The sequence below is a fragment of the Callorhinchus milii genome, unplaced genomic scaffold (genome assembly GCF_018977255.1).
Source record: "Callorhinchus milii isolate IMCB2004 unplaced genomic scaffold, IMCB_Cmil_1.0 Scaffold20, whole genome shotgun sequence".
In the NCBI taxonomy this organism is placed as follows: Eukaryota; Metazoa; Chordata; class Chondrichthyes; order Chimaeriformes; family Callorhinchidae; genus Callorhinchus; species Callorhinchus milii.
Window position 1 is genome coordinate 11,616,593 of NW_024704761.1, and position 26,728 is coordinate 11,643,320.

Here is a 26,728-nt window from a genome sequence, read left to right on the forward strand (position 1 = left end):
ACCGTACAGCATCATTAGTTGTGGTTTATTTCATCGATTTATATGATGACAGAGAGAATACAATCACATACACGCTGGCTTTGAATTCTTTATGAATATAAAATTACAACTTTTTTTGAATTTTTTTTGTTTGTAAATAGAAAGATGTGTCACAACTATTCATGACCAGCAAGACTGATGACTGACCACACACCCCCCTCCCCACACACATACATGGCTCCAGGCAGCTATGCTAACACGAAGACCCTTCACCCAGGTCACAGCCAGCAGACAGTTAATCTGCAACACTTGGGACGATTTGAAACTGGAAAAGAATTGGGGAAAGAGAGGAAATCGATAGAAACCACTTTGCAATTCAAACCTGATTCACTGAATAAATCCCTCGTTCTTTCTCTACACACCCCCAGCATGAATAATGGGCAGTGGATACAAGGATGTGTCACACGATAATTAAATTAAAAAAGGTACATTCACCTTACTAAATTTCACTTACTGTACAAAAACGTTGCCATTTACATTTACACATTTACACCCACGCTACACTGGACAATTAAGTACACTTGTGCCATGTGAATCAGGAGCGAGGAAGATAAAGACCCTCCTTCTCCTGCCGATAATACAGTCCGTCTTGAGAACATGCAGGATTTCACGGTAGGAAAGTTGCAAAGGTTTTTATGGGAAATCTGCTGCGAGCCTTTCCAGCGTTCCTTTGGGAATCTCCAGATGAATTCCATCCAAATAGTGCAGGAACCTGGGGAAACATTCAAAAAGGGTCTTTTTTTAGCTCGTTAACATGTTGGTTTAATGTCTGTCAATGCAGTGCACCCCTAGCACGGCACTGAAGTGTCATCTTAGTCTGTGATTTCCGACGTGGGGCTTGAACGCCCAAAACTTCTGATTTGGAGGCGAGAGCGGTACCACTGAGCCGGGCTGTCACAATCTATGATTTAATCTAAGAAACACTTGGCATTCTAGGCTTTCCGCCACCCTCTCCAGTGAGACATACCTGCGCTTCAGCTTGCCCTGTTCCTTCTGTTTCTCGGCCCGGCAGATGGTGCGCAGGACAGGGAGATACTCCACCGCGCTGGCCTGACGGTTCCCCAGACAGGCGAACGCCTTGCTGGTGAACACACTTTTACCCACCTCCACCCGCTTCATCGCAGTGCTGAAACAGATTAAACACACAAGCACATTGCAGCTATAGAAAGTTTTAAAACCCTTCCCTCACACACGCTAGCTTTCTTCCACTCCTGAGTGATTCATCCTCTCCCCTCTATTGGTCGCCGGGTGCTCTCTAGTGCTTTGCCCAAGTGGTTGTTGTTTGTTCAGGAGCGAGGCTGATTGGTGACAGAGGGTGACTGAGAGTTGGGGGGTGGGGGGGGGGGGAAAGGAGAGAAAATCCTTGGTGACCTCAATCATGTCCTCACCAGAAATCCACACTTTCCAGTAATGCACAATAGAACCGGGAAGCTGGGCTGTTACCCCCTCACCCCCTTCCTTCCCAGACATTAAGCAATGTGTCAGATCACTTGCACAGAGAAGTCACTTTGTCAGCACGGTTAGGACACCAGTGACAGCGACGACACAAACCCTCTGCTGATGCCAGCAATTGACATATTTCCTCCTGCACATTCAGTTCCTGGAAAAATAGCAGAAACACTAAAACCAAAGCCAATTCCCGGATGGCAATGCTGCCGCAGCACATCAGGCCAGTGGCCGCCGTGAGAAAGATTATAAAAAAATATAAAGATTGGAAGAATTTTAAAAAAACAAGCAAGATGTTCGATTCCCAAAATAGAAAAGAAAATGTTCTGGCTGGCAATCCTCTGGGTAATTTGGTCATTTGCTTCGTGGCTGTGTGTCAGTGCTTGCTACGTATAAATCATCTGCCTTTGGTCGCTTACAAATACACAGTCACTACACTTGCAATTCTTGCAATTCTCTGTGAAGCGCTTTGACACTCAAGTTAAAATTGAGAACAGAAATGGACGACTGCAATCCCACCACGTGCCTTGATGGCTGTGTGGCTGAGGTGGACTAACCATACCACCAACAGGCATTCAGTGGTACTACATGACCACACACAGTGAAGGGCACCCCCACCCGGCAGATTCGCACACGAGTCTAACCAGCTTCACTTCCAGACCAACTCAAAGTTACAACAACAACAACAAAATTACATTTGTATAGCGCCTTTCACGTCGGGAGAACATCCTCAATTATAATTATTGTTACAAGGTCAGATGAAATCAAGAGTTCATTTTCTACTGCTTATAGTGCATAAACAGCAATCACATGAACTTTTTTTTAATATCGGGAAACAAAGATGGCAAAGTTCCACAAACTCGGGATCAATTCATCCAGAGCATTGTTGTTGGCCACGACTCAGGGAGTAATCCGCTTCTCTTTTATGGAGAAAAGAGTCACAGGATCTTAAACATCTGTCTGATCAGGTGTTAAACATTTGATAAGAGACTCATTTTATCTCATTTCAAAACAAGTGGAATTGCAATGAAGTGCAATATTAAATATTAAATAATAATATTTGCATTTGACATAGGGCCTTATCACGTCTGCAAGATGTCTCAAAGCGCTTCACAGAATATACTGTAAAGGGAATTGACTGTATATTTGTGGACAAAACGCAGCAGCCAATTGCGGACAGCAGTGTTTGTGGATTGAAATGACCAATTTTTTTTTGAAGTGATTATTAGCCCCGGAAAAGGGAACCCGCCAATCGACTAACAACCGGGGTCCTACTTATTGCTGGTAAACAGATGCATGTGGAATAAGGAAACTTGCCCAACGTTTGGCTTACATAGAATACAGCACAGAAACAGGCCAGAGACAACTAGTCCACGTAAGCCTCCACCCCGCCTAATCCCCTTCCCTCATGTATGCTCAATTCAACCCAATTAAGGAAACCATCCAACCATGATATGGGCTGGAGTTTAGGGAAGTCCTACCTTGTGTGATAGTGTGAATGTTGGCTGTACATCACGTCCTTGTGGCTGGCAGCCTGTGAGATGCTCAGAGTCAGCTCTCCTGTGGGATCTACTCCAAGCTCCCTGCACTCAGGGACAGACGTTTCTATAGCCTGTGCCATCCTGCTCTGACATTTCTTCCAGCTCATGGCCTCCACAGTGGCTCTCACCTCCCCAAAGTGATGGGGGACCCACCAGTCTCCTTGCTCCAGCCTCCTCTCATCCAACATCCCACTCTTAACCTCCGCAGCGCTCCAGTGATAACGGTCTCGCCCACACCACCCCTCCGTCTCCACCGAGTGGCTACGGAGACAGGAGTCCAGGAACGAGGCGCTGTCCATAAACTCCACCAGGGACCCCAGGCACACAGACACCAACTCACAGCATTTCTGTTCTGCTAACGTCCTGGGTTTATTTGCACCGTCATGGGAACAGTTCAGCCGATTCTTCGAGGAACCGGACGACAATGAATCAAGGCAGTTGCTATCTGCGCTGTCCAGGTCACTGCCCGTAGCAGGAATCTCGCTTGGTAAAGTCAGGAAGGAATTGCTTAGGTTTAACTCAGAGTCAAACAAGTCACTATCGAACAACTCAACTTTCCTGCGCTGGTATGTCTTAGTCACGGCCTTCGGGGGTCTGGAGTCTGCAGGTCTATCGTGCTGCTGGGGCTGTGACTTTTCCATCAGGCCAGAGCCACGGAGGACAGGCTCTGTAAGATCAGCATTATCTGCCGGCTCCCGTGGCTCAGCGATGATCTGCTTTGGCAAAGGCAGCAACCGTTCCAGGTTACAGGACATGAAGTCCAGCCGCCTCCTCTGGAACTCAAGAAGCAGCTGCACTTGCTTTCTCTGCTCCTCCACCGTGGGGCCCGCCTGCTGAGAGGCAAAAGGTAGGAATCACTGCACTGATGTACAAGTTCAAGTACACAATCATTACACTCCACAGCAATTGCTTGTGAAGAACACTGAGACATTTGGATTGTGGATTACTGTACCAATTGTGAGAACATTACTATTATTATTGATATCAATCCATCATTTCACACTTCTTATTGCTTTCTCACTAGAGACGTCTTACCTAATACTCCTTTTTCCATGAAGAACATAAACGAGTGCTGCGAAAGAGCAATGATCTTAGATTACAGTAGATAGTTCACATGGAGGAATTAATATATAATCTAATAATCCTTGCATTTGATATAGCGCCTTATCACGTCTTCAAGACGTCTCAAAGTGCTTCATAGAATATACTGTAAAGTGAACTGATTATATTTTGTGAGTGAAATATGGCAGCCAATTGCACACAGCAGCATCCCGCAGATTGAGTGACCAATTTCGTTTTTTTGGATGGAATTATTACCTCCGGAAAAGTGTTCCACCAATCAACTAATAACTGGGTTCCTACTTACTGCTCGGTAAACAGGGGCGTGGGGAGTAAGGAAACTTGCCCAACGTTTCGCCCTGCTGGAATTGAACCCAGGTCTCTTGCTTACGAGGCAAGTCCTGTAACCACTGAATTACAGGACTACATAAAGGAATTAGCACCTACAAGGGCTCTGTGGGCTGAATGAACTGTCGTTTGTACAATTCTCTCTCACACAGACACACACTCCCTCACACCCACCCCGCCATGTCGCGCGCACGGGCTCTGTCCCTCCCTCTCAGCTGCCCGGGCCCGGTCCGTCTCTCGCGCACATGCTCTTTCCGCCTCTCGCGCGGACTGTCCGTCTCTCGTGCACTCTATACAGATGTTTATTGACATTCAATCACTCCAGTGAAATCTCTTCACCCACAAGTACAGTCAATTCACTTTACAGTCTATTCTGTGAAGCGTTTTGAGACGTCTGGAAGACGTGATGAGTCGCTATATCAAATGCAAGGATTATTATTATCCCCTTTATCCCTCCGACACTTGAATTACCTTGAACACTGAAAAGACATCCTGGTGAGGTCCACTGCTCGTCTTCAAGCCAAGTAGTTGCTCTGCACATCCAGTGTCACACAGGGGAACATCCTCATCTCTCAGGTCAGAGTTGTCCTGACTGTCAGCAGTGGGGAGTCGAGCGCCCCCACTTCGCACCCAGTACTGCAGGTGCAGCATGCTGCGGCGGATGTCACTCTTGTTAAGGGCGAGGAGTGCAGACAGGTCCTTCGCATCCGTCCGCATGTTTTCGGCTAAACACAGCAGTTGGAGGTAACTGGCAACACTGACCTGACAGGTGAAGAAGCAAACCGCTGACATTAGCAGAAAAACTCTGGGCAGGAGAGTCTTACAACACGCTTAATCTCACAGAGCTCATGGGGAGATGGGGAGGGAAACGAAGAGAGAGAGAGATCGAGCGAGAGAGGAAATTAAATGATTTATAATTAAACTAGCCATAGAATCATTTCAGCATTTAGACTATTTAATTCAACAGATGAGAGGAGAATCACATGAAGCAAGTAAGTCAGAGTTAAACCGAGATCCCATCTGCCTGTTCAGGTGAATGTTAGACTCTGCAGCACTATTGGAAAAGGGGAAAGGAATTTCTCTCTGCATTCTTTCTCACGTTCTCTCTAGCATGTTACAAACACCCGTGAGGGTCACAGATATACCTAAAGTTTAAGGGAGAAAGAGAGGGGCAGGGCTTTTTATCTTTGTATCTTTTTAAAAAGACACTTGATCACAAAGAACTGCACACTAAAGACCAAACTAAAACAGGAAGAGTCACTTACTGAGGGCGGGATTTTGAAGTGAATTTCATCGAGGCAGCCGTCAAACATTAAACTGAAGTTGGAATCTGAGAAATAAATCAACAAATCAATACAAAAGATCAGAACTGCGATGGTGATTACCAGAGATGCCAGAGGGTAATAATCCCTCGAAAAACATTGATAGTCCCTCAATCCAAAATACCTGGAAGCTGTTTTTGTTAATAGTATGTTATTTCAAATTAGTATATTCAGATTAATATTCAGGATTAGTATTTTCTTCTTATACCACGTTTGGCTTGGAAATGTTTGTAGGTGGGGAGGATTGTGTTACTCACAATGGAATCAGATGGATTTTGATGACTGATATAACTAAATTTACAGGAAAAAGAAACAGGAGTGAAATTACAAGAGTAATGACAGTGATACTCGTGGAGTCCTGTAGCTCAGTGGTTAGAGCACTCGCTTTGCAAGCGAGAGACCTGAGTTCAATTCCAGGCAGAGGGCGAAACCTTGGGCAAGTTTCCTTACTCCACACAGAGCCTAATAATAATCCTCCAAAAAACAAAAACAAGAATAAATTGGTCATTTTCAATCTACGACTGTTTGTGGGACATTGCTGTGCGCAATTGGCTGCCGCGTTCGCCCACAAATATACAGTCAATTCACTTTACAGTGTGTTCTGTGAAGCGCTTTGGGACGTCCTCCCGACGTGAAAAGCGCTATATCAAATGCAAGGATTATTATTATTATAAATGCAAGGATTATTATAATCCATGACTGTTTGTGGGACACCGCTGTGCACAATTGGTTGCCGCATTTCGCCCACAAAACACACAATATATCCTGTGAAGAGCATTAAGACGCCTCAACTACATGATAGGGCGTTGTATCAAATGCAAAGATAATATTTAAGTAGATGCAATTTGAGCTTTAGTGACTTTCAGATTCTCCAATTTAGAAATTGCAAAATATTATTATCTTTGCATAAGAAAGAACATAAGAAACTCTAGACAATAAAAGACCAAGGTCCATCTTGGTGCAATTTTGCCTTCCACCTTCCTGGCACATATGTCACAAACTACTTAGGTACTGTATTAGTACTAGGTAAGTGCATTTGATGTAGCATCTTATCACATATTTGAGACGTCTGAAATCGCTTTACAGAACAACAATTTGCCCTCCACACAGGGAGGCGTCTCAGAACTCTTAACAGTGGCAGAGCCTGACTCACTGTAAAGTGAATTGACTGTATATTTTGTGGGCTAAACGCAATAGCAGTGTCCCACAAACAGTCATAGATTTAAATTGCAATAAATCTCTAGTAAAGGCCAAACTGCTCCCAGACAGTGTGGAAGGTGACATTAAAAATACCATCAGCCTACAGAGGTTATACGACCCTGACAACGTATATGGTTGGTTCACGTGATAGATAATTGAAGCACATACACAGTGTTGCCACATAGCCTTATACAGTGGTCTTACTCAAAGTATTTACACAAAGTCTTAGAAATTCCAACCCTTTTCCAGACTAGAAGAGATGATTGTTAAAACCAGATGGTACCACTCTTCAGGGTCAGGTAAGATCACATGACTGATATGAGTATGTAGCAAACAAAGAAAAACTGTTAATTGATATGATTGGATGTGAAAATGCTGTAGAATTGTCACGGGTCATGGTAAGAAATAATCATTGGTTGTAAAATGCCACATAATCTGTTAAGAAAAAGAATATAACCCTTTGCTTTTATACATTCTTTGGAAGTACCATCTCAGGTGACTTGGGAACCTGATTGGGTGCTTCCCCTTACCGGTAAGCTTGTAATAAAGCTCGTAATAAAACCTGTACTGATTACTGTTCATTGTTTGTGTGGTCTATGGTTTTTATTCCACAACAACAGGAAGGGGCCTGGCATCGCCTGATCACTCATTACCCAGGGCCTTAGGCTCAGGCCTGCCACACACACTCACCATTGAACAATAGTAAACGGCAGTAATAAAGGCCCAGGTACATACCACTGGTGGTGAGGATAACTGGCCTCTTGGCTGTTGCCATGAAAGTCTTAATCCCGTTCAGAAATCCATAGTCATCGTCAAGTATCACATCCACCTGTAGGACAGACACCATTATTAACACTGTTTCAGCCAAGAGGGAAATGAATTAATCAGTGATGTGAGCATTAAACACACACTCCACGAGGAGCTGAATGGTCTCCCATTTGTATTGTATGATTCTATGGATAGAAAGATGGCAAGTACAGGCTGTCGACAGAGATCGCTGCTGCTGCACCCCAGCCACAGGAATGTCATCACAGTAGCTTCAGTTATGAGTCAATGCATTGTAACGATTGGGGGGGTGTGGGTGATTGTGTGGGCATATGTGGAGAGGAGAGAGTTAACGGTGGTACTATGATCTTACCTCCTCGAACAGGATGAGGGACGTGGCGCTCTTTCGGTTGGGTTCTTCACACGCTGTGTCCTTGGTCTGGGTTACGGAGGAGGCCTCAGCTACTTGGGGACTGCTTCTCTGGCACTTGCCGTCCTTTGGGGTTTTACCTGTGAAGGACAGAGAAGCAGTGGGTAAAGACCAGGCATGCAGAATTACAGCCCAGAAAACCCCAACCTCAATCCCGCATCAGTGTTGAGTTAGCTGACCTCAGGTAGGGCAGAGGAGAGGGCCAGTGTTGCCTTGGTGCCTCCTGATTTGGAGTTTGGCAAACCCCAATGTATCAGTATGTAGAGAGTCGTGATATGGGCAGGACAGAGTCAGGCCCCAGAGCGGGGAATGTTCTCTTACCATCTGCCTCCTCTTCAATCTTCTCCGTTGCTTCAGTTTTGTTTGGTTTTGAAGCAGCTTTGAAGAAAGTGGCTAAAGACATGGGAGCCAGACTCTTCTTTGTGCTCCTGCCCCGGGGAGACTTGGGTGATTTCCGAGGTGATGAGATCACTTTTTTGGGCGAGTTAATTTTCCCTATGTGAAAACGAACATGGATTAATTGCCACACAAACAGGATGCATTAAGTGCAAATATTACTAAAATGATCCAACCAAAAGTGCAACCATGACACTCGTTTCCTGGATTATTGGCGTTATTAATCCCAATTTCCAACTCTTGTGAAGCAGACAGGATAACGATAATAACAATTGTTACTTTGGTACTGCACCTAAACAGCAAAATGTCTCAAACGTTATTGTTGTAAAGTGTATTGACTGTGAATATGGAGGTGAACCTAGGAGTCGATCTGCACACAGCAAAGTCCCAAACCAATCCTGGAACCACCGTTTGGTCTATCTGCCGGTCTATGTAACCACGGTATCACATCTCAGGATCAGTTTGGGCTGGGAGAGAGGATTGTGTACTCACTCTGGGATTTGGCTGACTGTAAAGGTTTGCCGATGGTGCTGTAGTTGCTGAAGAAGGCCGGCTTGAATACAGTCGCTCCCTGTTTATCCACCTGGTGGGACTGCGTGGCTTCCTTCAGCTGAGAGAGAATTTGTCTGCCGCTCCGCTGTGAAGAGGCATTCACCTCAAACACCTACACAAAAACATTACAACAATCCATGCACTTCATATAGTGTCTATAACTTCAAAACATCCTAAAAATACTTCACAGGGAATTGTTGTCACCTGTATAGACTAGGACAACCCCAGGTTCAACTCTTACTCTTTGGCTGAGTTAGTTGACCTCAGCTCGGAGAGCAACAACAAGATGATTACATTTGTGTAGCGTTTTCACATCGGGAGGATATCCCAAGGCGCTGACCAGAGACATTTCAGATCCGAGCTGGGGTCAGGGGGCAATAAAAGAGCTACAATGGGCCCCAGTACCACTGAGCTGAAACGTGTGGACGGTCACTGCATGAGAACTTGATTTTGCTGTGATTTTAACCCCAGGCCCTCAAGGATCATATAACGTGGTGCACTCAGTATCTCGGGTTCACACACAAATCAAGGGAATATGGGCAGCTGTGTGACTGAACCCAAGCACAAGTCATTAAAAAATAAATCCCTCCCCAGACTATAGAGTGTACAGCGCTAAATAAAAACAAACAAACCTTAAAGCCGAGTTCCTGAGCACAAGCATAGACAGCGGCAGTTTTGCCCACCCCGGGAGGACCGGTGATCAGCACTGTGTTACAAAGGAAATCCTCATCTTCAGAGCTCTGCAAGTCAAAGTCACTGTTGTCCCAGGCATCTGACAGATAGAAGATAGGGGGGAAGCAAATTAAGAATGTGTATTTTAATAGCGTCAAAACCTCTCAATTTGTTTCACAAGTGATTGCAGTCAAGTGTAGTGACTATGAGAATACAACAACAACAAAATTACATGTGTATAGTGTCTTTTACTTCGGTAGGATTTCCCAAGGCACTGGACAGATAAGAGTTTCGGACCCAAGCTGGGGGTCGGGGAAAGCAGGGAGATAGAAAGAGGAGCCTCTTAAGATGGATCTTGAAAGAGGCAAGGGAGGGGGCAAGACTGAGGGATGGAGTTCCAGAGGGCGGGGGCAGTGGCAGAAGGCCCGCCTGCTAATGGGGCGAGCGAGGTGGGGGATGTGAAACAGGCCGGAGCCCACTGAGCGAAGGGAGCAAGCAGGATGGTAGGGGGTTAGGAGGTCACAGAGGTTGGAGGGAGCAAGACCATGGAGGGCTTTGAAGGTGAGGACCAGGATCTTGAACTGTATCTTCTGTGTGAGGGGGAGCCAGTAGAGTTGGGCGAGGATGGGGTGATAGGGTCACGGAGTCTGGTGTGGGAGAGGACACGGACTGCAGAGTTCTGGATGATTGTAGCTTGTGGAGGGAGGAGTTGCGGAGGCCGACAAGCAAGGAGTTTGCATAGACAAGCCTCGATGTAATGAAAACATGGGCGGCCTGCGGTGTGAGATGGAGCTGGGCAATGTTGCTGAGGCGGGGAAAGCAGAGCAGGTCATCTGCACAGATGTGAGCTAGAAAGGATAGTTGAGGGTCAAACAAGACCCCAAGTTTCTGCTCCTAACAAGCTTTTCACAGAATCCCAACTCTCAGCCATCTGTTGCTTATTCTCACCAGTGTTTGATGTGCTTTACCTGATCTCTTCTCCTTTTCAATAGTTTTCTCCTTCTGCTTTTTCCTTTCCTCTCGATCGGCTCTCCTCTTCCATTCCATCAACCAACTATATTGATTTAAAAAAACCACAAAAACTTAACTTGGAGAGAGAGAAAATGACTTAGTTCACAGCAAAGGTCCTCCAGTTACCCGATTGCCGAACACCATTCTCGGTTTTCACTAGAACATGCAACTTCACCTGGGAAGCGGGTAACTGCACAACCCAATTCCCCAGTTCTCATAAATTAAGAACAAAAACCTATTTTGTCTCCAACTCAAGCCAGTGATACAACCACACTGTCCTAAACACTGTGGGTGGAGGGATAAATAGCTAATAGGGAACAGACCTGCTGAAAATATCTACATTTAATCCTATCCTAAAGGCATGCAGGGAGGGGAGTAGTTTCCAGGAGTGAACAGAGGCTCCTTGTTGGTACGGCCATTACCTGTGCAACTGCTTGATAGCCTTCAGGTTTCCCACTAGTTCACTGGAACGTTGTGGCTGGTATTTCTCCGTCCACAAGAGATCTTCCTTCACGGCATCTGAAAAGGAAGGTTTATTCAGAATTTAAACAAAAAAAAACCTTGGATTTCGATAAAACATAATACTCACATTTAATATAGCGTCTTATCACGTTGTTGGGACATTTCAAAGCGCTCCACAGAATATGCTGTAAAATGGATTGACTGTGCACTTTTGTGGGCGAAGCGCGACAGGCAATAGTGTAAAGCAGAGACCCACAAAGGGTCGTTGATTGAGTGGCCAAAACTTTTTCCCCATCTAAAACAATGTCAACACATTTTATAGGGTTAGGACATTGGATGGGTGAAGCAGAATCCATAACTTTTAAAAGGGAATAGAGTGAAATCCTGCAGCTTAGTGGTTAGGGCAGTTGCCTCACAAGCGATAGACCTGGATTTGATTCGCCGCAGGGTGAAACGTAGGGCAAGTTTCCTTACTAAACACACCTCTGTTCACCCATCACTAAGGAACCCGGTTGTATTTCGATTGGCGGACCGCTTTTCTGGGGGAAATAATCTTCCAAAAAAAATAACTTGGTCACTCAATCCATGACTGTTTGTGGGGACACTGCTGTGCGCAATTGGCTGCCACATTTTGCCACAAAATACAGTCAATTCACTTTACAGTATATTTTTGAAGCGCTTTGAGACAACAAGATGATGAGGCGCTGTATTAAATGCAAGGATTATTATTATCCTACCATTCTGTGCCCCTACATAGGTGGGCACTGAACTTGTTAGATCAGGGTCGTCCAACTGCCGGCCCATGGGCTGCATCCGTCCTGTCACGGGATTTTACCCGGCCCGAGACAATTTCCAACATTCCAATTTCCCCTCCCTCTTTTCCCAGTGAACTTCCTCCCATGGCAGCGGAAGGAACCGGCGGTTGGGAGGACACAGTGCTGAGAGTGGAAATACGATCAACCGTTGCTGCAGTCTGTCAGGAAGGCAAGCGCGTCTCTTACCAACCATGTTCTCAGCCACCGCCGGCTCCTGCCGCTGTAGATAGTAACCCGCGCGACTGATTGGGAGATAGAGGGGCGAGAGAGGAGTCTCTCACACACACTCTCTCAATTACTCTCACTCCCCTTCTCACACTCCACCTCCCCCTTCTTAGTCACTCTCTCCCCTTCTCATTTCTTCCTCTTTTAACAACCTCTCTATTCCCTCTCAAACTCTCGCAATCTCCCCACCATCTTTTTTTCTTTCTCTCCCTCACATTCATTCACTCCCTCACACTCGCTCTCTCACTCTCCTTCTCTTACCTCTGTCTCACACATATTCTGTCCCTCTCATCTCTCTCCCCCTATTGCTCCCGAGGACCTTTCTCAATAGGGAATCCAGCCCGCGGCAACCAACAGGTTGGACTTCCCTGCGTTAGCTAATCAGAGTAGAATTACCCTCAGTGGCTGCAGCTTCTGTCCTTGTTGTTGTGCTGGGAACCTCCGACTGCGTCTCTGTAGCGATGGCCTCTTGCCGCCTCCTAGATCGACTCAATCTCCCGGGAGGGTGAGCGGGAGGCTGATCCTGCCAGCGTGTGCCCAGCCCTGGGGCCGGTGCTCCCGACAATCCCAGGTAATCCTGGCTTTCGATGATGATGACGGAGTCCTCCAACTCATCAGCTGCTTTCCTCCTTTTCTTTCTCATCTCCTGGTCTTCCCGCTTTCTCTTCCTTTTGCCCAACGGCTGCTGAGAGTTATCAGATGGAGTGACTGCAAAGGGCCCTCCTCCTGCTGAGTTATGAGAGAACAATAAATCCATAACCTTTGTAGATCAGCACAAATATAGCAGGTTTGTGGTTGCCATAAACACCTACACCTCACAACCACTGATACCACACCAGTGTGACAGCCTATCTCGACTCAGCATCCCATCAAACTCATTCCTGCAATAATCCACCATTGTACTTCTCACCCAATACCCTAAGGATATAGTGATATAGGAAGGATGGGAGGGGGGGTTGATGCGTTATTCTCAGAAACTCTTCCATTAAATTACATTGAATCAATATAATTTGAGGTAAAGTTGCAGTTCATTCCTTCACCCCTCCGCATTGTTTACTAACCGGGTTTGGTGGATTCCATTAGTGCGAGGTGCTCGTTTCGCTTCTGAAGTAAAGGCTTGAATACTCTACGAACGGGAAACTCGGAGTTGGACGATCTGATCTCTTCCAGCAATCGCTTCCTGATGGCCTCAGAGAATTCCCGCCTCCACGTGGATACCTGTAGCGTTCCACAGAACAGTTTAATGGACACCATCCAAAGAACGAACGTGAGCATTCTTAACACCAGACCAGGACACCATTTAAAATGTATGACATAAAGTTATGGTCATTAAGTTGTAGAATCGACACACACACAACACACAGAGAAGGTGCTAATGAGGGTTATAAAGGCACTCAATTGACATTTATTGCAATGTGTTACAACAACAAGATTACATTTGTATAGTGCCTTTCACGTCAGGAGGACGTCCCAAGGCGCTGGACAGAGTACAGCATTTCAGACCCGAGCTGGGGTTGGGGGGGTAAGGGAGGGGAGGGGATGGGGCATGGTCGAAGAGGAGAGTCTTGAGGCAGGACTTGAAGGAGGCTAAGGAGGGAGTGAGGCGGAGTGACTGGGGGATGGAATTCCAGAGGTTGGGGGCAGAGTGGCTGAAGGCTCTCCCGCCAATGTTAGAATACATGGTTCAAACACTACTCAGTATAAGCAACTAGGGATAAAATTTAGAATTTCCTCCAAGTCACTGCTACCTGCTTTTCTAAGACTACAACAGCCAAGGCAATCTACCCTCATCCCTCTGGAACCGTGACAACACAGACCTGGCTTCTCGGAGGAAAGCAAGAACTCTCTGCTGATCAGATCAACCTCCACTCCCCTCTTTTGCAGGAAAGTGTTGGTCCTTAGTGGGATGGAAGTAAAACCATCACAGTTGGAAGCCTGTCTTGCCACAATCGTGAGGACTGAAACCACCAATTCAACCTTCCCATCAATCAAAATTAAAAAAATGAAAAAAGCTGGCATGCTCACCAGCACAGGCCGGGACTCTGTAGGGAACTGTAGTCTGCATTTCACTTCAGAAAAGTCTCCGAGAGAGAGGGAGAGTTTCCGAAGGCCTCCCATGCCTGCCGTGACCTCCCTAAGATGATTTAGAAGACTGCAGTTGGGCCAAGGGAGATTCCACAGCGGAGAAACTGCACACAATAAAACACATTCAGTCAATTTTCACAGGCCAATTTTAGATTTCGTACTGGAAAAAAATGACAATTCAACTTGCAACAAACAATAAAAACGTTATTCAAATATCCTAGAACATTACAAAGGATGGTGGAGAGCTTTTTGATTTCAACATAGAAGCTAGGCACTCTTTACCAACCCTACGAGGTGATATTGGTTGAGAATCTCATCGTATGTGAAAGGTGCAAGTTGCTGTAGATCAATTCAATAATTATAATACTTGCTTTTGAGATAGTGTTGTCATGTGTTCGACACGTCTGAAAGCGCTTTACAGAAAATACTGTAAAAGTTAATTGACTGTATATCTTGTGGGCGAAATGCAGCAGCCAATTGCACGCCGAAGTGTCTCACAAACAGTCCCAGAAAAGCGATCCTCCAATTCCTACTTACTGCTGGGTAAACAGAGACGTGTGGAGTAAGGAAACTTGCCCAACATTTCTCCCTGCATTCAAGGCTAAATTATACACTTTTCTCACTCCTGCACAATGCAGTCACAGCTGGAGAATGGGAATCGCACCTTGACTTTGCTGATGGATGTGGGTGACGGGCTGGAAGGAGAGACAGGCGCTGGAGTACGCCTCCATGGCCGCTGTAGTCTTTGCAATATGTTTCTTCAGCGTAACCGGTAACCCGCTCATTAGGAACTCACGTTTGGCTCTGAAGCGCTCGCCATCCTGAGAGTTTTCTGAGTAGTTGCAACTTTCAAAATAAATAATTTATTAGATTTCCTGAGCACTGATAACCATAAATAGCATCTCTATAAAATAGCCAGTTGATATTTTCTTCTGCATTAGTCATCTCCACCCAGACGACTACCTCATTCATGATTTCACTGAACCCAGACAGTAGCTAAAGAAGGTTTACAGGGGGACATTGGTTTCTGAGCAGAGTTCTCAAAGTTGGCTACTTAACTAGGAAAGACTTCAAGGTCAACAAGGCACACAAGATCCTTTAAAGGAACACATGCAACAAAACCAGTGAATAAAACGGCAAAATACTACAGATGCTGCAAATCTGATATAAAAACAAGTTGCTGGGAACACTCAGGCAGCATCTATGGAGAGAGGAAAATTAGCTAACCTTTCAGGTCAATGACTCAAAACGTTAACTCATTTTTCTCTCTCCATAGCTGCTGCCTGACCTACTGAGTATTCCCAGCAACTTCTGTTTTTACAACCAATAAATACTCACCTATCCTCATCAAGAATGGTAATGGGTCCAGAGGTCACAGTTCTGGGAACTTTTTTTCCAATAAATATAGATGCAACCTTGAGATCACCTGGGTTAAGACAAAGATCAAAGCATTTAGAAGACAAACTCTGCAGCCTACAGTTACACACAGAATCTCAGAGGCAGAATCTCACACACACACTCAAGCAGAGAGCCCAGAGTGAGCTACGTCCGGAGTGAGGCGAGGCCAGAGTGAAAAGGAATTGGGTGAGAGTGGGAATTGCTGTGGGAACTGCTATTGTGAGTGTTGTGCTACTAAAAACTGTTATAATTGTTGATAGCATTGGTAGATTGGTCTTGTGGCGAAACTCTACAGGGAGCAGCTGTAGCTAATTAGACTTAACCCAATAACAAGAAACATACTGATTAATCACTTGATTAGGTGTTAATTCTAAATTACTGCTGACCAATCAGAAACTGGTTGCATCCAGAGGGTATAAAAAGGGGATAGCTGCGTGAGCCTTACTTGAGCAGAGAGTGCTATGTACGGAGTGAGGTGTGAAGGAATTGGGTGCAAGGTTGTAGTATATCTTCTAATGACAATAATATAGGGAAAAATAGTGAGAGGAGAGAATGGCCTGGCAGGTGATGTGTGAGGAATGTGGTATGTGGGAGTTGATGGAGGGCAACCTGAGCCTGGGTGACTTCATCTGCAGCAAATGTCTGCAACTGAGGAAGATCCATTTTAGAATAGCTGAGCTGGAGTCTCAGATGGAGACACTGTACAGCATTAGAGATGGGGAGAGCTTCCTGGACAGTTTCATCCTGGAGCCAGACACTCCCCTGAGTCCCATGGAACATTCTGTTACCAGCCATGGACAGGACTGAGTGATGGTCAGACAGGTGGGTAAGGGGACCTAAAAGAGAGGTGCAGAGGAACCCCAGGCTTTAACCTTGTCTGACAGATATGAAATACTTGCAACCTATGTGGACAAAGAAGTCTGAGGAAGATGGGCAAACTTACCCCAACACCTCTATACAGGAGGCCACATAAAGGGGAATAGTTAGAAGGAATATAGTGGTAATTGGAGATGAGGCAGTCAGAAAGACTAATGCACTTTTCTGCAGCTGTAGCTGGGAGACAAGAAGACTCTGTTGCCTTCCTGGGGCCAGGGTGAAGGACATCACTTCTGGGCTGGAGAAAAAGTTGAAGCAGGAGGGAGTGGATCTAATTGTTATGATTCACATAAGGACTAATGATGTAGGTAGGACTGGTAGGGACGAGTTGAGGAGCAAGTTCTAGGAATTGGGAGTTAAGCTAAAGAGTAGAACTTTGAAGGTATTAATATTGGGATTATTACCTGAGCCAGGGGCAAATTGGTACAGGCAATAAAAATTAAAGATCTGAATGCCTGGCTAAAAGAGTGGTGTGGAGGGCAGGGGTTTCATTTTATGGGCCACTGGCACCAGTGTTGGGGGAGAAAGGAGCTATTCCAAAGGAATGGACTCCACCTAAACAGGGCTGGGACAAATGTCCTGGCGACACAAATAAATAGGGAGGTAGACAGGGCTTTAAACTACTAAGGTGAGGGTGGGGTAAAATGAATCACATGTAATCTGTCACAATTAAAATTAGGACTGATGAAAGTGGGAGAGTAGATTAACCAGGGAGATGAGCAAAGTGTGTCAAGAGGGGAAAAGAAGCCCAGGGATAGGGTACTGGTGAATAGTACTAATAGCCTGAAGTCAGAATTAAAGGTGCTATATCTGAATGTGCAAAGCATTCAAAACAAGATAGATTAATTAAATGCACAAGTAGAAACAAATGGGTATGATCTAGTAGCCATCACCAAGACATGGTTACAGGGTGGGAGCTAAATATTCCAGGGTATGTGGTGTATAGGAAAGATAGGCAATGTGGTAAACGAGGAGGGGGGTTGGCCCTGCTATGAGATGGGATAAAAACAGTAGAGGAAAGATTTAAATCAGAAAAGCAGAAAGTAGAGTCAGTATGGGTAGAGGTACGTAACAACAAGGGGCAGTAAACTTTAGTGGGAGTAGTTTATAGACCCTCGAACAGCAGTCACAGTATCTCTTATGGTATAAATCAGGAAATTAGCAGAGCATGTAGTAAAGGAAAAACATTAATTGTGGGTGATTTTAATCTGCATATAGACTGGGACAACCAAATTGGGAAAAGTAAGATAGAGGAGGAATTTATAGAATGTATTAGGGATAATTATCTGGATCAGTGTGCTGAGGAGCCAACCAGGGAACAGGCCATATTAGACCTTGTTTTGTGTAATGAAGCAGGGCTGATCAGCAAACTGGAAATGAAGGCTCCTCTAGGGCAAAGTGATCATAATATGATGGAATTTAGAGAGAGAAGTAGTTAAGTCTGAAGCAAAGGTCTTATATTTAAGTAGAGCCATATTTGCTGGTATGAGAGAGGATTTAGCTAAAATAAACTGGGAAATTAGACTTAATGATTTGACAGTAGACCAGCAATGGCAGACGTTTAAGGAGGTAGTGCAAAATTCCCAGCGAGGACATATTCCTTTGAGGAATAAGAACTCCACGGGAAAGGTGGCCCAACCGTGGCTAACTAGAGCAGTTGGGGAAAGTATAAAGTTAAAGGAAGAAGCCTATAAAACAGCTAAGATCAGTAGTAAACCTACTCGTAGTAAACCTGAGGATTGGGAGAACTTTAGGGATCAACAAAGGAGAACCAAAAAAGTGATTAAGAGGGAGAAAATGGAATATGAAGGCAAACTAGCGAAGAACATAAAGACAGACTGCAAGAGTTTTTACAAATATAAAGAGGAAGAGTCTGTCAAAGGTAAATGTGGGTCTATTACAGATAGAGACAGGGGGAATTATAGTAGGGGACAAAGACATGGCAGAGTCATTAAACAAGTACTTTGCTACTGTCTTCACTTTAGAAGACACTGAAAACCTATCAAGAATAGAGGGGAACCAAGAAGACAATGTTAGCGAGCAACTTGGGGAATTAATATTAGTAAAGAAATGGTTTTAGGTAAATTGTCAGGTCTTAAAACTGATAAATCTCCTGGACCTGATGGCCTACATCCTAGGGTTTTAAAAGAGGTGGCTACTGAGATAGTGGATGGCTTGTCTTTGATCTTCCAAAATTCTCTGGATTCTGGAACGGTTCCCATTGATTGGAAGATTGCAAACGTAACACCACTATTTAAAAAGGGTGGGAGAGAAAAGATGGGGAACTATAGACCAGTTAGTCTGACATCAGTGGTAAAATTCTTGAGTCCTTACTTAAGGATATCATTATGGGATTCCTGGAAGACCATAACAAGATTAGGCAGAGTCAACATGGCTTTACAAAAGGGAAGTCATGCTTAACTAATCTTTTAGAGTTTTTCTTAAAATGTATCTGCAGGTTAGATAGGGGGAACCAGTAGATGTAGAAGGCATATGACAAAGTGCCACACTAAAGGCTATTGCACAAGGTTAAGGCCCACGGGATTAATGGAAACATATTAGCATGGATTGAAGAGTGGCTAATGGGTAGAAAACAGAGAGTAGGGATAAACGGGTCATTCTCAAATTGTCAGGATGTGACGAGTGGAGTGCCACAAGGATCAGTGCTTGGGCCTCAACTATTTATAATTTACATCAATGATCCAGACGAGGACATTAAATATAACGTATCTAAATTCGCGGATGACACTAAACTCGGTGGGAGAGTAAGCTCTGAGGATAATACAAAGGATTGCAACAGGATATAGATAGGGGAGTGGGCGAGTAGGTGGCAGATGGAATTTAATGTGGGGAAGTGTGAAGTTATTCACCTACGTAATAGAAAAACAGATTATTTTCTAGAGGGGGAGAGATTCGATAGTGTTAGTGTTCAGTGGGATTTGGGTGTCCTTGTACACCAGTCTCAAAAAGTTAGTTTGCAGGTGCAGCAGCAACTAAGAAGGCGAACGGCATGTTAGCGTTCATTGCAAAAGGTTTAGGGAAGTCTTGCAACTGTATAGGGCCTTGGTGAGACCGCACCAAGAGTATTGTGTGCAGTTTTGGTCTCCTTATTTAAAAAAACATACTTGCCCTAGAGGGGATGCAGCGTAGATTCACTGGGTTAGTTTCCTGGGATGAGGGGACTGACCTCTGAGGATAGGCTGAACTAGGACTGTACTCTCCAGCAGAAAAATTAGGGGAGATCTTACTATATAAGATTCTTAAAGGGCTGATAAAGTAGACACTGAGGGACTGTTTCCCCTGGGAGGAGACTCTATAACCAGGGGTCACAGTCTTAAAATTAAGGGTCAGCCTTTTAGAACAGAGTTGAGGAAACATTTCTTCGCTCAGAGGATAGTGAATTTATGGAATTCACTCCCCCAGAAGGCTGTAGATGCTCAGTCCCTGAACATCTTCAAGGCTGAGACTGATGGATTTTTAAAAAAATAGAGGGATTAGGAGATATGGGGACAGGGCAGGTAATTAGAGTTAGGTCTGAAGATCAGCCATGATCTTATCGAACGGCGGGGCAGGCTCGAGGGGCTGAATGGCCTACTCCTGCTCCTAATTCTTATGTTCTTATGCTGGAATAGGCAGAAGAGAGAAAAGAATCATAGAATTGCAGCACAGAAGGAGGCCATTTGGCCCATCAAGTCTGCTGGCTCTTTTAAAAGAGCTATCCAAATCAAACCCACTCCCCCGCGCTCTCCGCATAGCCCTGCAAACTTGGCTTCCCCAAATAATTATCTACTTCTCTCTTAAAAGTTGTTATCAAAGGGTCTAAGAACTTCAGTTTGTTTAATACGAGGAATTCTGGGGGGAAAAAGGATGGGAAATAGCAAGGACAGTCAGAACAGAGGGTGCCACAAATAAATAAATGCTATGACAAACCATTTAAATTCCTTAAAAAAAAAATGAATTGGTCACTTCAATCTACCAGTTTGCGTAGGACACTACTGTGTGCAATTAGCTGTTGCGTTTTGCTCACAAAATATAGTAAATTCAATTTACAGTATATTCTGTGAGTACTTTGTGAAGTTTCGAAGACTAGGATTATTATATTGATCCATCTCACTACACATTCTACTAATCAAATGTTTCCTTCCACATTCACCTCACAAGGGAGGACAAGTCTGCAGGGCTATAGTGAGAGAGCCGGGGAGTGGGATTAATTTGGATAGCTCTTTTCGAAGAGCCGGGAGACATGATGGGCCGAATGGCCTCCTTCTGTGCTGTGTAATTTTATGATTCATCTAGAAAACTCCGAAAGGTTTTGATTGTCAGAGACTCTCATTGTGTGAACATTCACTGACCTGCTTCGCTCTTGGCTGACTTTGTCGAATCTGGATTCTTTCCCAACACATCCTTCACATTTCTCAGTTTCTTTGCCTTCTTCTGGTCTTGCTGAGATTTGGCGACTGGCTCACAGCCTAGAGTGGTGGCCAACAGAACCGCAGAGAGCTGTACATGGAAGAATTTGAAAAGGGAGTTTACACCGAGCTCAGGATCTGAGATAATAGGAGTAATATTAATAGATTGATGTGCTAGTCCACAAACCAGAACATTAGCTACACGCAGCCTGGGATAGTCTCCAGCGTCTGCAGTGGTTTCCCACTTTTCAAAGTTATTTATTTTGTCATGAGCTTGATGGGCTGATACCTCAGTTCCAGGTGCTTTGCTGTCACAGCGAATCTGCTGCCGAGTCGAGCGTCTGAGAGGTGTCGGGGACTTGATGGGGCTCCTGCCCTTGTTCTGCTCAAAAGCTTTAGCCTTTTGAACCAGCTGCTTTGCTTTGGCCACATTTTTGGACGCTCGCTAAACAACCACAGTACAAAAAGAGTAAGAGGCCACAGGGGAACCGAAACAAGCAATTCAAATGTGCGAGAGGCATCAACTGTGTGTAACAAAACTAATACAGACAGCAGCTCTACTTCAGCCCAAATTTACACCTCTTTCAAAAAAGCTCAGAAGAAAAATACTAAACAGATTGAGATAATTTGCACACGGCGCTTAAATATTCATCTGGAATGAAACAGAAATGATCACCTTGTTACTCCTTGGAGTAAAGGCCTTGTTTTCATCCACTCCTGACCGCTTTACTGGTGCACCTGATAGTGTGAGACGTGTAAACTTCATTCTGAAATGGTGTGCAAAATACCATGAAGATCTGCTCTTAGATTTCACTTGGTTTTAATATTAAGTATATGCATATTCAACAATTTATTTATATCCTTAAGTGGAGTTGCCACTATTGCCTACTGCAGGGTGGTCCAATCTTTTGGTTGCTGAGAGCCAGATTCCCCATTTAAGAAAGTTCCATGGGCCACATAAGCAATATTTTGTGCTTCCCTTCTAGAAACTTAACAACATTGAAGCAGTAAAATGCTCGACACTGCTGGATGGGCATTTGAGCTGGGCATGGGAGCTGAGGGAGGAGGGATGGGGAGGGGAAAAGATGTCCAAAAGCAAGGTCAAAGAGTTAGGTCTTGATGTGCCTTCAAAGAGGGGAGGGAGCGAGTCAGAGTGACTTCAGGAAACAAAATCTAGACAGCAGGGGCAAAATGGCAATGGTGGGGAGGTTGGTGTTTGCTCTGTAAAGGGAACGGCTGGGTCAGAAGTCGTTGGGGGTGGGGCAGAGGTGGAATAAAGGATGCAGAGAAGTCTCTCACTGGGGAAAGAGGAAGCTTTGTGTGGAAACTGCATGGGCATGTTGCTTGATATCTATCCTCAGTGCCCCCCGCGGCGTTGAGAGGCTCCGATCATCTATCGACAGTGAACCACGAAACACTGCCTTCACTTCACCTCTCTCTCTCTCTGACTCTTTTTGCTTCTCTCTCTCTTTTTCCCCTCTCTCACACATTGTCTTTCTCTGAATCACTCTCTCTCTCTCTGTCAATCTCTCCCCCCACCATCTCTCACCTCTCACTACCACTCTCACACAGCCACACTCCCTCTCACACTCTTTTAATCTCCCTCTCTGCTCTCTCCCTCTATCAATTATCTCTCTCTCAATCAGCCCATCGGTTCATTATCTGCAGGGGCCGGCGGTTGCTAAGGACGCGGATGGCAAGTAACACACTTGCCTTCCTGACACACTGCAACAACGGCTGGTATTATTTCCAGTCTCCGCACTGGTCATCCCAACCACCGGCAACTGCCGTGCCAAGAGAGGATGTTCACCAGGGATGGAGGGAGGGAGCGGAAGTTGGAATGTTGGTTATAGTCTCGGACCGGATAAAATCAACCGGATGTGGCCCGCGGACTGCCAGTTGAACCATGCTGGTCTACAGGATATTCACAAACTTCAACAGTTGATTTAATTGCAATTTCTGCTTACAAAATGTATGGTCTGTTAATGCCAAATTGACAAAGTTTGAAAAATGTCCAAATAAAACAGCCGACAGTTTCGCAACTTCGAATTTACCATTCATTCATTTCAAATCTGAAGCTGCAAAGAATGGAACCAATCCGGTTTGCCAACGTCGCAAATTCAATCCCGAATCAAGGTTCCACTTAACCAGTAATGACACTGAGTTAAAGGAATTAAAACGCACTCTACCTGAAAGGGCTTTCGGTATCAGAGTTTGAGAGGATCATTTCAGCCTTGTAAATGCTATTTTCTTCCTCAGACCAGCTCGTTATTTTCGGAGTTGACATACGAGCACGGGCGCTCGTGCGATTCATTTTGGCGTCCCTCGCTGGAGTTGAGCAGTAATCCACTGCATTTCTTTGTTGTCTGAAGCTTCTCCGGGTAAGCCTCTTGGGGGAGTCATTTGACTGAGTAGTTGATGGATCCTTAGTCCCTAGTTCTTTCAAATCTATTGAGTTTCCATCTAAGTCATCATTTCCATTCTCTATTAGTTCATACCCATCTACTTTGAGGTTTCCCTTTACGATTTTGTGGGAAATTCTTTTGCATTTTAACTTGTTTCTCCTTTTAACTGACTGACCCTTGGAGTTTCTTTTGCCTACTGCAGATTCCTCACTGCATCGGGCTAAAATATGAGCACTTTCAGCACTGGCCAATTCGTCCTTCTCTTGGCTGGAACAGGCATCCACTTCTTCAACCCCTTCATCCTGACTTGCTTTCAGGACCTTTGGTTTTCCCAATGCCTTCTTGAGTCCACTCTTGGCCAGCTCAGCAGATGGTTGCCGAAAGGCATTCATAAACTGCTCTTTCTCAACTCGACTACATTTGGCCTTAATGGGACTCTGCTCTGTGACATCCAACACCGATAGCTCCAGCTCCTCCTCTGAGATAACCACGTTGGATCTCCTGGCAGGAACTGGGTCGGTGGGATTTGGGCTCAATGGTATGGCTTCAACATCATTGGTATCAAAATCCGGTTTCTTTTTTAAAAAAATTGAAGCTATTTTCTTGGATTTCTTCCCTGAAATCAGAGGCGAGGTAGATACTGGGTTTGAATGAATCTGAACGCGTACTGTCATAGTTTTAGGGGATATTGGCTGTGTGATAGCTAAGCTCTCACCTTCCATTAGTGTGGGTGCCTCTTCATTATTACCCTGAATCATGTTAACAGGATTCTCCCATTCTCTTCCTTCAGCTGTCAAAGCCTCTTCGGTACCCTGGATTTTAATGAAGTCTTCGAAGGCCACTGTAACAGTGCTGTCATTCAGTGGAGACGCCTCTTCCCCAGTCTCAACCGGATGCTTTTCTTCACTTTCAATAACAAGATCATTTGCTTCTTTAGCTTCCACCTCTTCAGCCTCTCTGCTGCAACAGTCATTTTTTGGCACGGGCTGCACATCCAATTGTCTTAGTGAGTCCTTGTCCTTATCTCTAACTAGCTTCCTTTTCTGGGACTTCTTCGATTCACTTTTATTCAAGCGGTTTACTGGTTCCTTCCAATTTTTCTTTCTAGAGCCCACTTCTGTTCTTTGTTTGTCATTCAAATCCTCACAGTCTACCTCTTCAATTTTTCGAAACAAATGTGGGCTTTCTGCACAGAGCTGAGCAAGTAGCGCGGCGGTGTCGCTCCCCAGAACCCCAATACCAGACCTCACCCTGCACTCATCTGTACTATTTGAGTCACTGTTGTCTTCACTGATTTCAACAACCTCTTGGCATTCATTGAGTCTTCTACTTAAATTAACTCTTCTATAGGGTCGCTTTCGTTTTGGCGTTTGATGGGACTTCCCTTCCAAGGTCACGGTGGATTCTTTCCCACAGTCCACATATGTCACAACAGGTGCCTCACATTGGCTGGGTGGGCTAGAAGTAACCTGTTGTCCATGGGTTGGAGTCTTTTTGAAGTAATCCAGTATGTTGCTGGATTTGGGTGATGGAAAATCCTTATCGACTGATTTAGACACTGGTAAAAAGTAGCTGGTGATTGTGTTGGTGGAAGAATCATCCACATCTTTTCTCGGTTTCTTGCAAGGCTGCAAAATACAAATACCAGTTGTGACACATTTTAAGCTTCAGATTTTACATTAAGAAGTCAATGTGCACCTTATGCCCTATTACACCATCTAGCAATACTACCCTGAAAGCATCCTTAACATCCACCTGCTCGGACATATGGGACCCCAGTTTGATGCCTAATCCAAAGGAAGCATCTTAAACAACGCTGCTCTCCTCAAGGATTAATCTGGAGCACCAGCATGGACTGTGTGCTCAAGTCACAACATAGTTTGAAATCAAAATCTTCTGACCCAAAGACAAGAGTGCTAATACTATAATAATAATCCTTGCATTTGATTTAGCGCTTTTCACGTCGGGAGGACGTCCCAAAGCGCTTCACAGAACACACTGTAAAGTGAATTGACTGTATATTTGTGGGCGAACGCGGCAGCCAATTGCGCACAGCAATGTCCCACAAACAATCGTAGATTGAAAATGACCAATTTATTATTGTTTTGTTTTTTGGAAGGATTATTATTAGGCTCTGTGTGGAGTAAGGAAACTTGCCCAAGATTTTGCCCTCTGCCTGGAATTGAACTCAGGTCTCTCGCTTGCAAAGCGAGTGCTCTAACCACTGAGCTACAGGACTCCACGTACTGAGCCAAGTTAACATCGAGATGTATGTACTCACAACTGGAGCCCGTACAATCCTAAACAGACAAGTAGACAGCAGGATGAAAAAACAAAAGAGGGATTTCCATGAACATCCATCCTTACCTGGTGATTATATTCCTCTACCTTGGCCATAGCAATAATCCCAACCATGTCAGTCAGTTCCCACTAGGAAGCCTATGAAAGGTAAGTTTGAAAATGAGTGGGGGAGGGAGGGAGAGAGAGAATGGGTGGGATGGGGGAGGTTAAGCCAAGATAACAATTAGCTGTGAGAGAGGGCTGTCACACAAATTGATTGTCAATTAGCATCCCAATATGCGATTAATATTTAGAGCACAAAACACAAGCACTGCCTTCGATGTATTAATAATAAGAAACCTTGCATTTGATATAGCGCTTTATCGTGTCTTCGAGACGTCCCAAAGCGCTTCACGGAATTGACACAGAAGTGCATTCTGTGGACAAAACATGTATGAAATATGTACATACAGTAAAGGCGAGAGAACAGGGCACGGTTTGGAGCAGATCTCCACAAACATTCACAGCACGTACACCCAGCACCAGACTCGCCTCCAGGAAACATCGGGTCCGAAAGCTGACGCCCCACATCTTCGATAGATGTCGCTTTTTTATCCTCTCGCATTTATTAGGAGCAGCGGAGCGAGCGGCTGTGTGGGGAGTGAGAGAGAGGGGCCTCTCGATGCAGCGAACAGCTTTTTTGAGGGGAGGGTGGGGTGTGAAAATGGGAGAAAAATCCCACCTCATAACGGCAATAGCTCACATTTTCTCCTTATGAATCACTCTACACGCGAAAGGGAAAGACATATTGAAAGGCTGTTGGCGTCTCCAGGTTACTCCCGCTTCCTCCCCACCTCGAGCTGCCCCCGGAGGCCGGGGGAGAAGCCGCTTTGAAACAGGCGCCGAAAGAAAGCTTCCCTCAGCCAGAAATGGCGCCAATTCACCCTGACCTCCGACCCCCGCCAACCCACTAATCACAGCGCGCCCTCGTG

General features: G+C 45.0%; 1 protein-coding gene across 4 annotated transcripts; it reads right to left on the reverse strand.

The window, feature by feature from the left end:
* Nucleotides 1–6: 6 nt before the first annotated feature.
* Nucleotides 7–26,677, reverse strand: atad5a (ATPase family AAA domain containing 5a). Of its 4 annotated transcripts, none has more exons than XM_007888421.2 (23): nucleotides 26,500–26,677; nucleotides 25,824–25,895; nucleotides 23,241–25,084; nucleotides 21,728–21,818; nucleotides 21,341–21,496; nucleotides 20,995–21,142; nucleotides 15,707–15,794; nucleotides 15,033–15,214; nucleotides 14,309–14,472; nucleotides 13,345–13,501; nucleotides 12,680–13,012; nucleotides 11,204–11,300; nucleotides 10,739–10,824; nucleotides 9,731–9,870; nucleotides 9,039–9,210; nucleotides 8,472–8,645; nucleotides 8,094–8,230; nucleotides 7,691–7,784; nucleotides 5,699–5,763; nucleotides 4,905–5,195; nucleotides 2,967–3,859; nucleotides 1,007–1,165; nucleotides 7–751 (listed from the first exon to the last, which is right to left on the reverse strand). In XM_007888421.2, the coding sequence occupies exons 2-23, from the start codon at nucleotides 25,869–25,871 to the stop codon at nucleotides 673–675; spliced, it is 5,598 nt and encodes a 1,865-aa protein (XP_007886612.2). In that variant the 5' UTR covers nucleotides 25,872–25,895; nucleotides 26,500–26,677; the 3' UTR covers nucleotides 7–672. The 4 variants fall into 4 exon arrangements, with proteins under 4 accessions (XP_007886612.2, XP_007886611.2, XP_007886613.2 ...); XM_007888420.2 differs by having other exon boundaries at nucleotides 26,479–26,677; XM_007888422.2 differs by lacking the exon at nucleotides 26,500–26,677 and adding an exon at nucleotides 26,208–26,384 and having other exon boundaries at nucleotides 2,967–3,856.
* Nucleotides 26,678–26,728: the final 51 nt, after the last annotated feature.

Bases quoted from the DNA above. Each gene is read 5' to 3' on its own strand.
- atad5a (XM_007888421.2), bottom strand. From the start codon at position 25,871: ATGGTTGGGATTATTGCTATGGCCAAGGTAGAGGAATATAATCACCAG. The intron at 15,215-15,706 runs GTGAGTATTTAT...TTATTTTGAAAG, and splicing joins ACCATTCTTGATGAGGATAG to TTGCAACTACTCAGAAAACT. The intron at 1,166-2,966 runs GTAGGACTTCCC...AATCTGTTTCAG, and splicing joins CATTCACACTATCACACAAG to CACTGCGATGAAGCGGGTGG.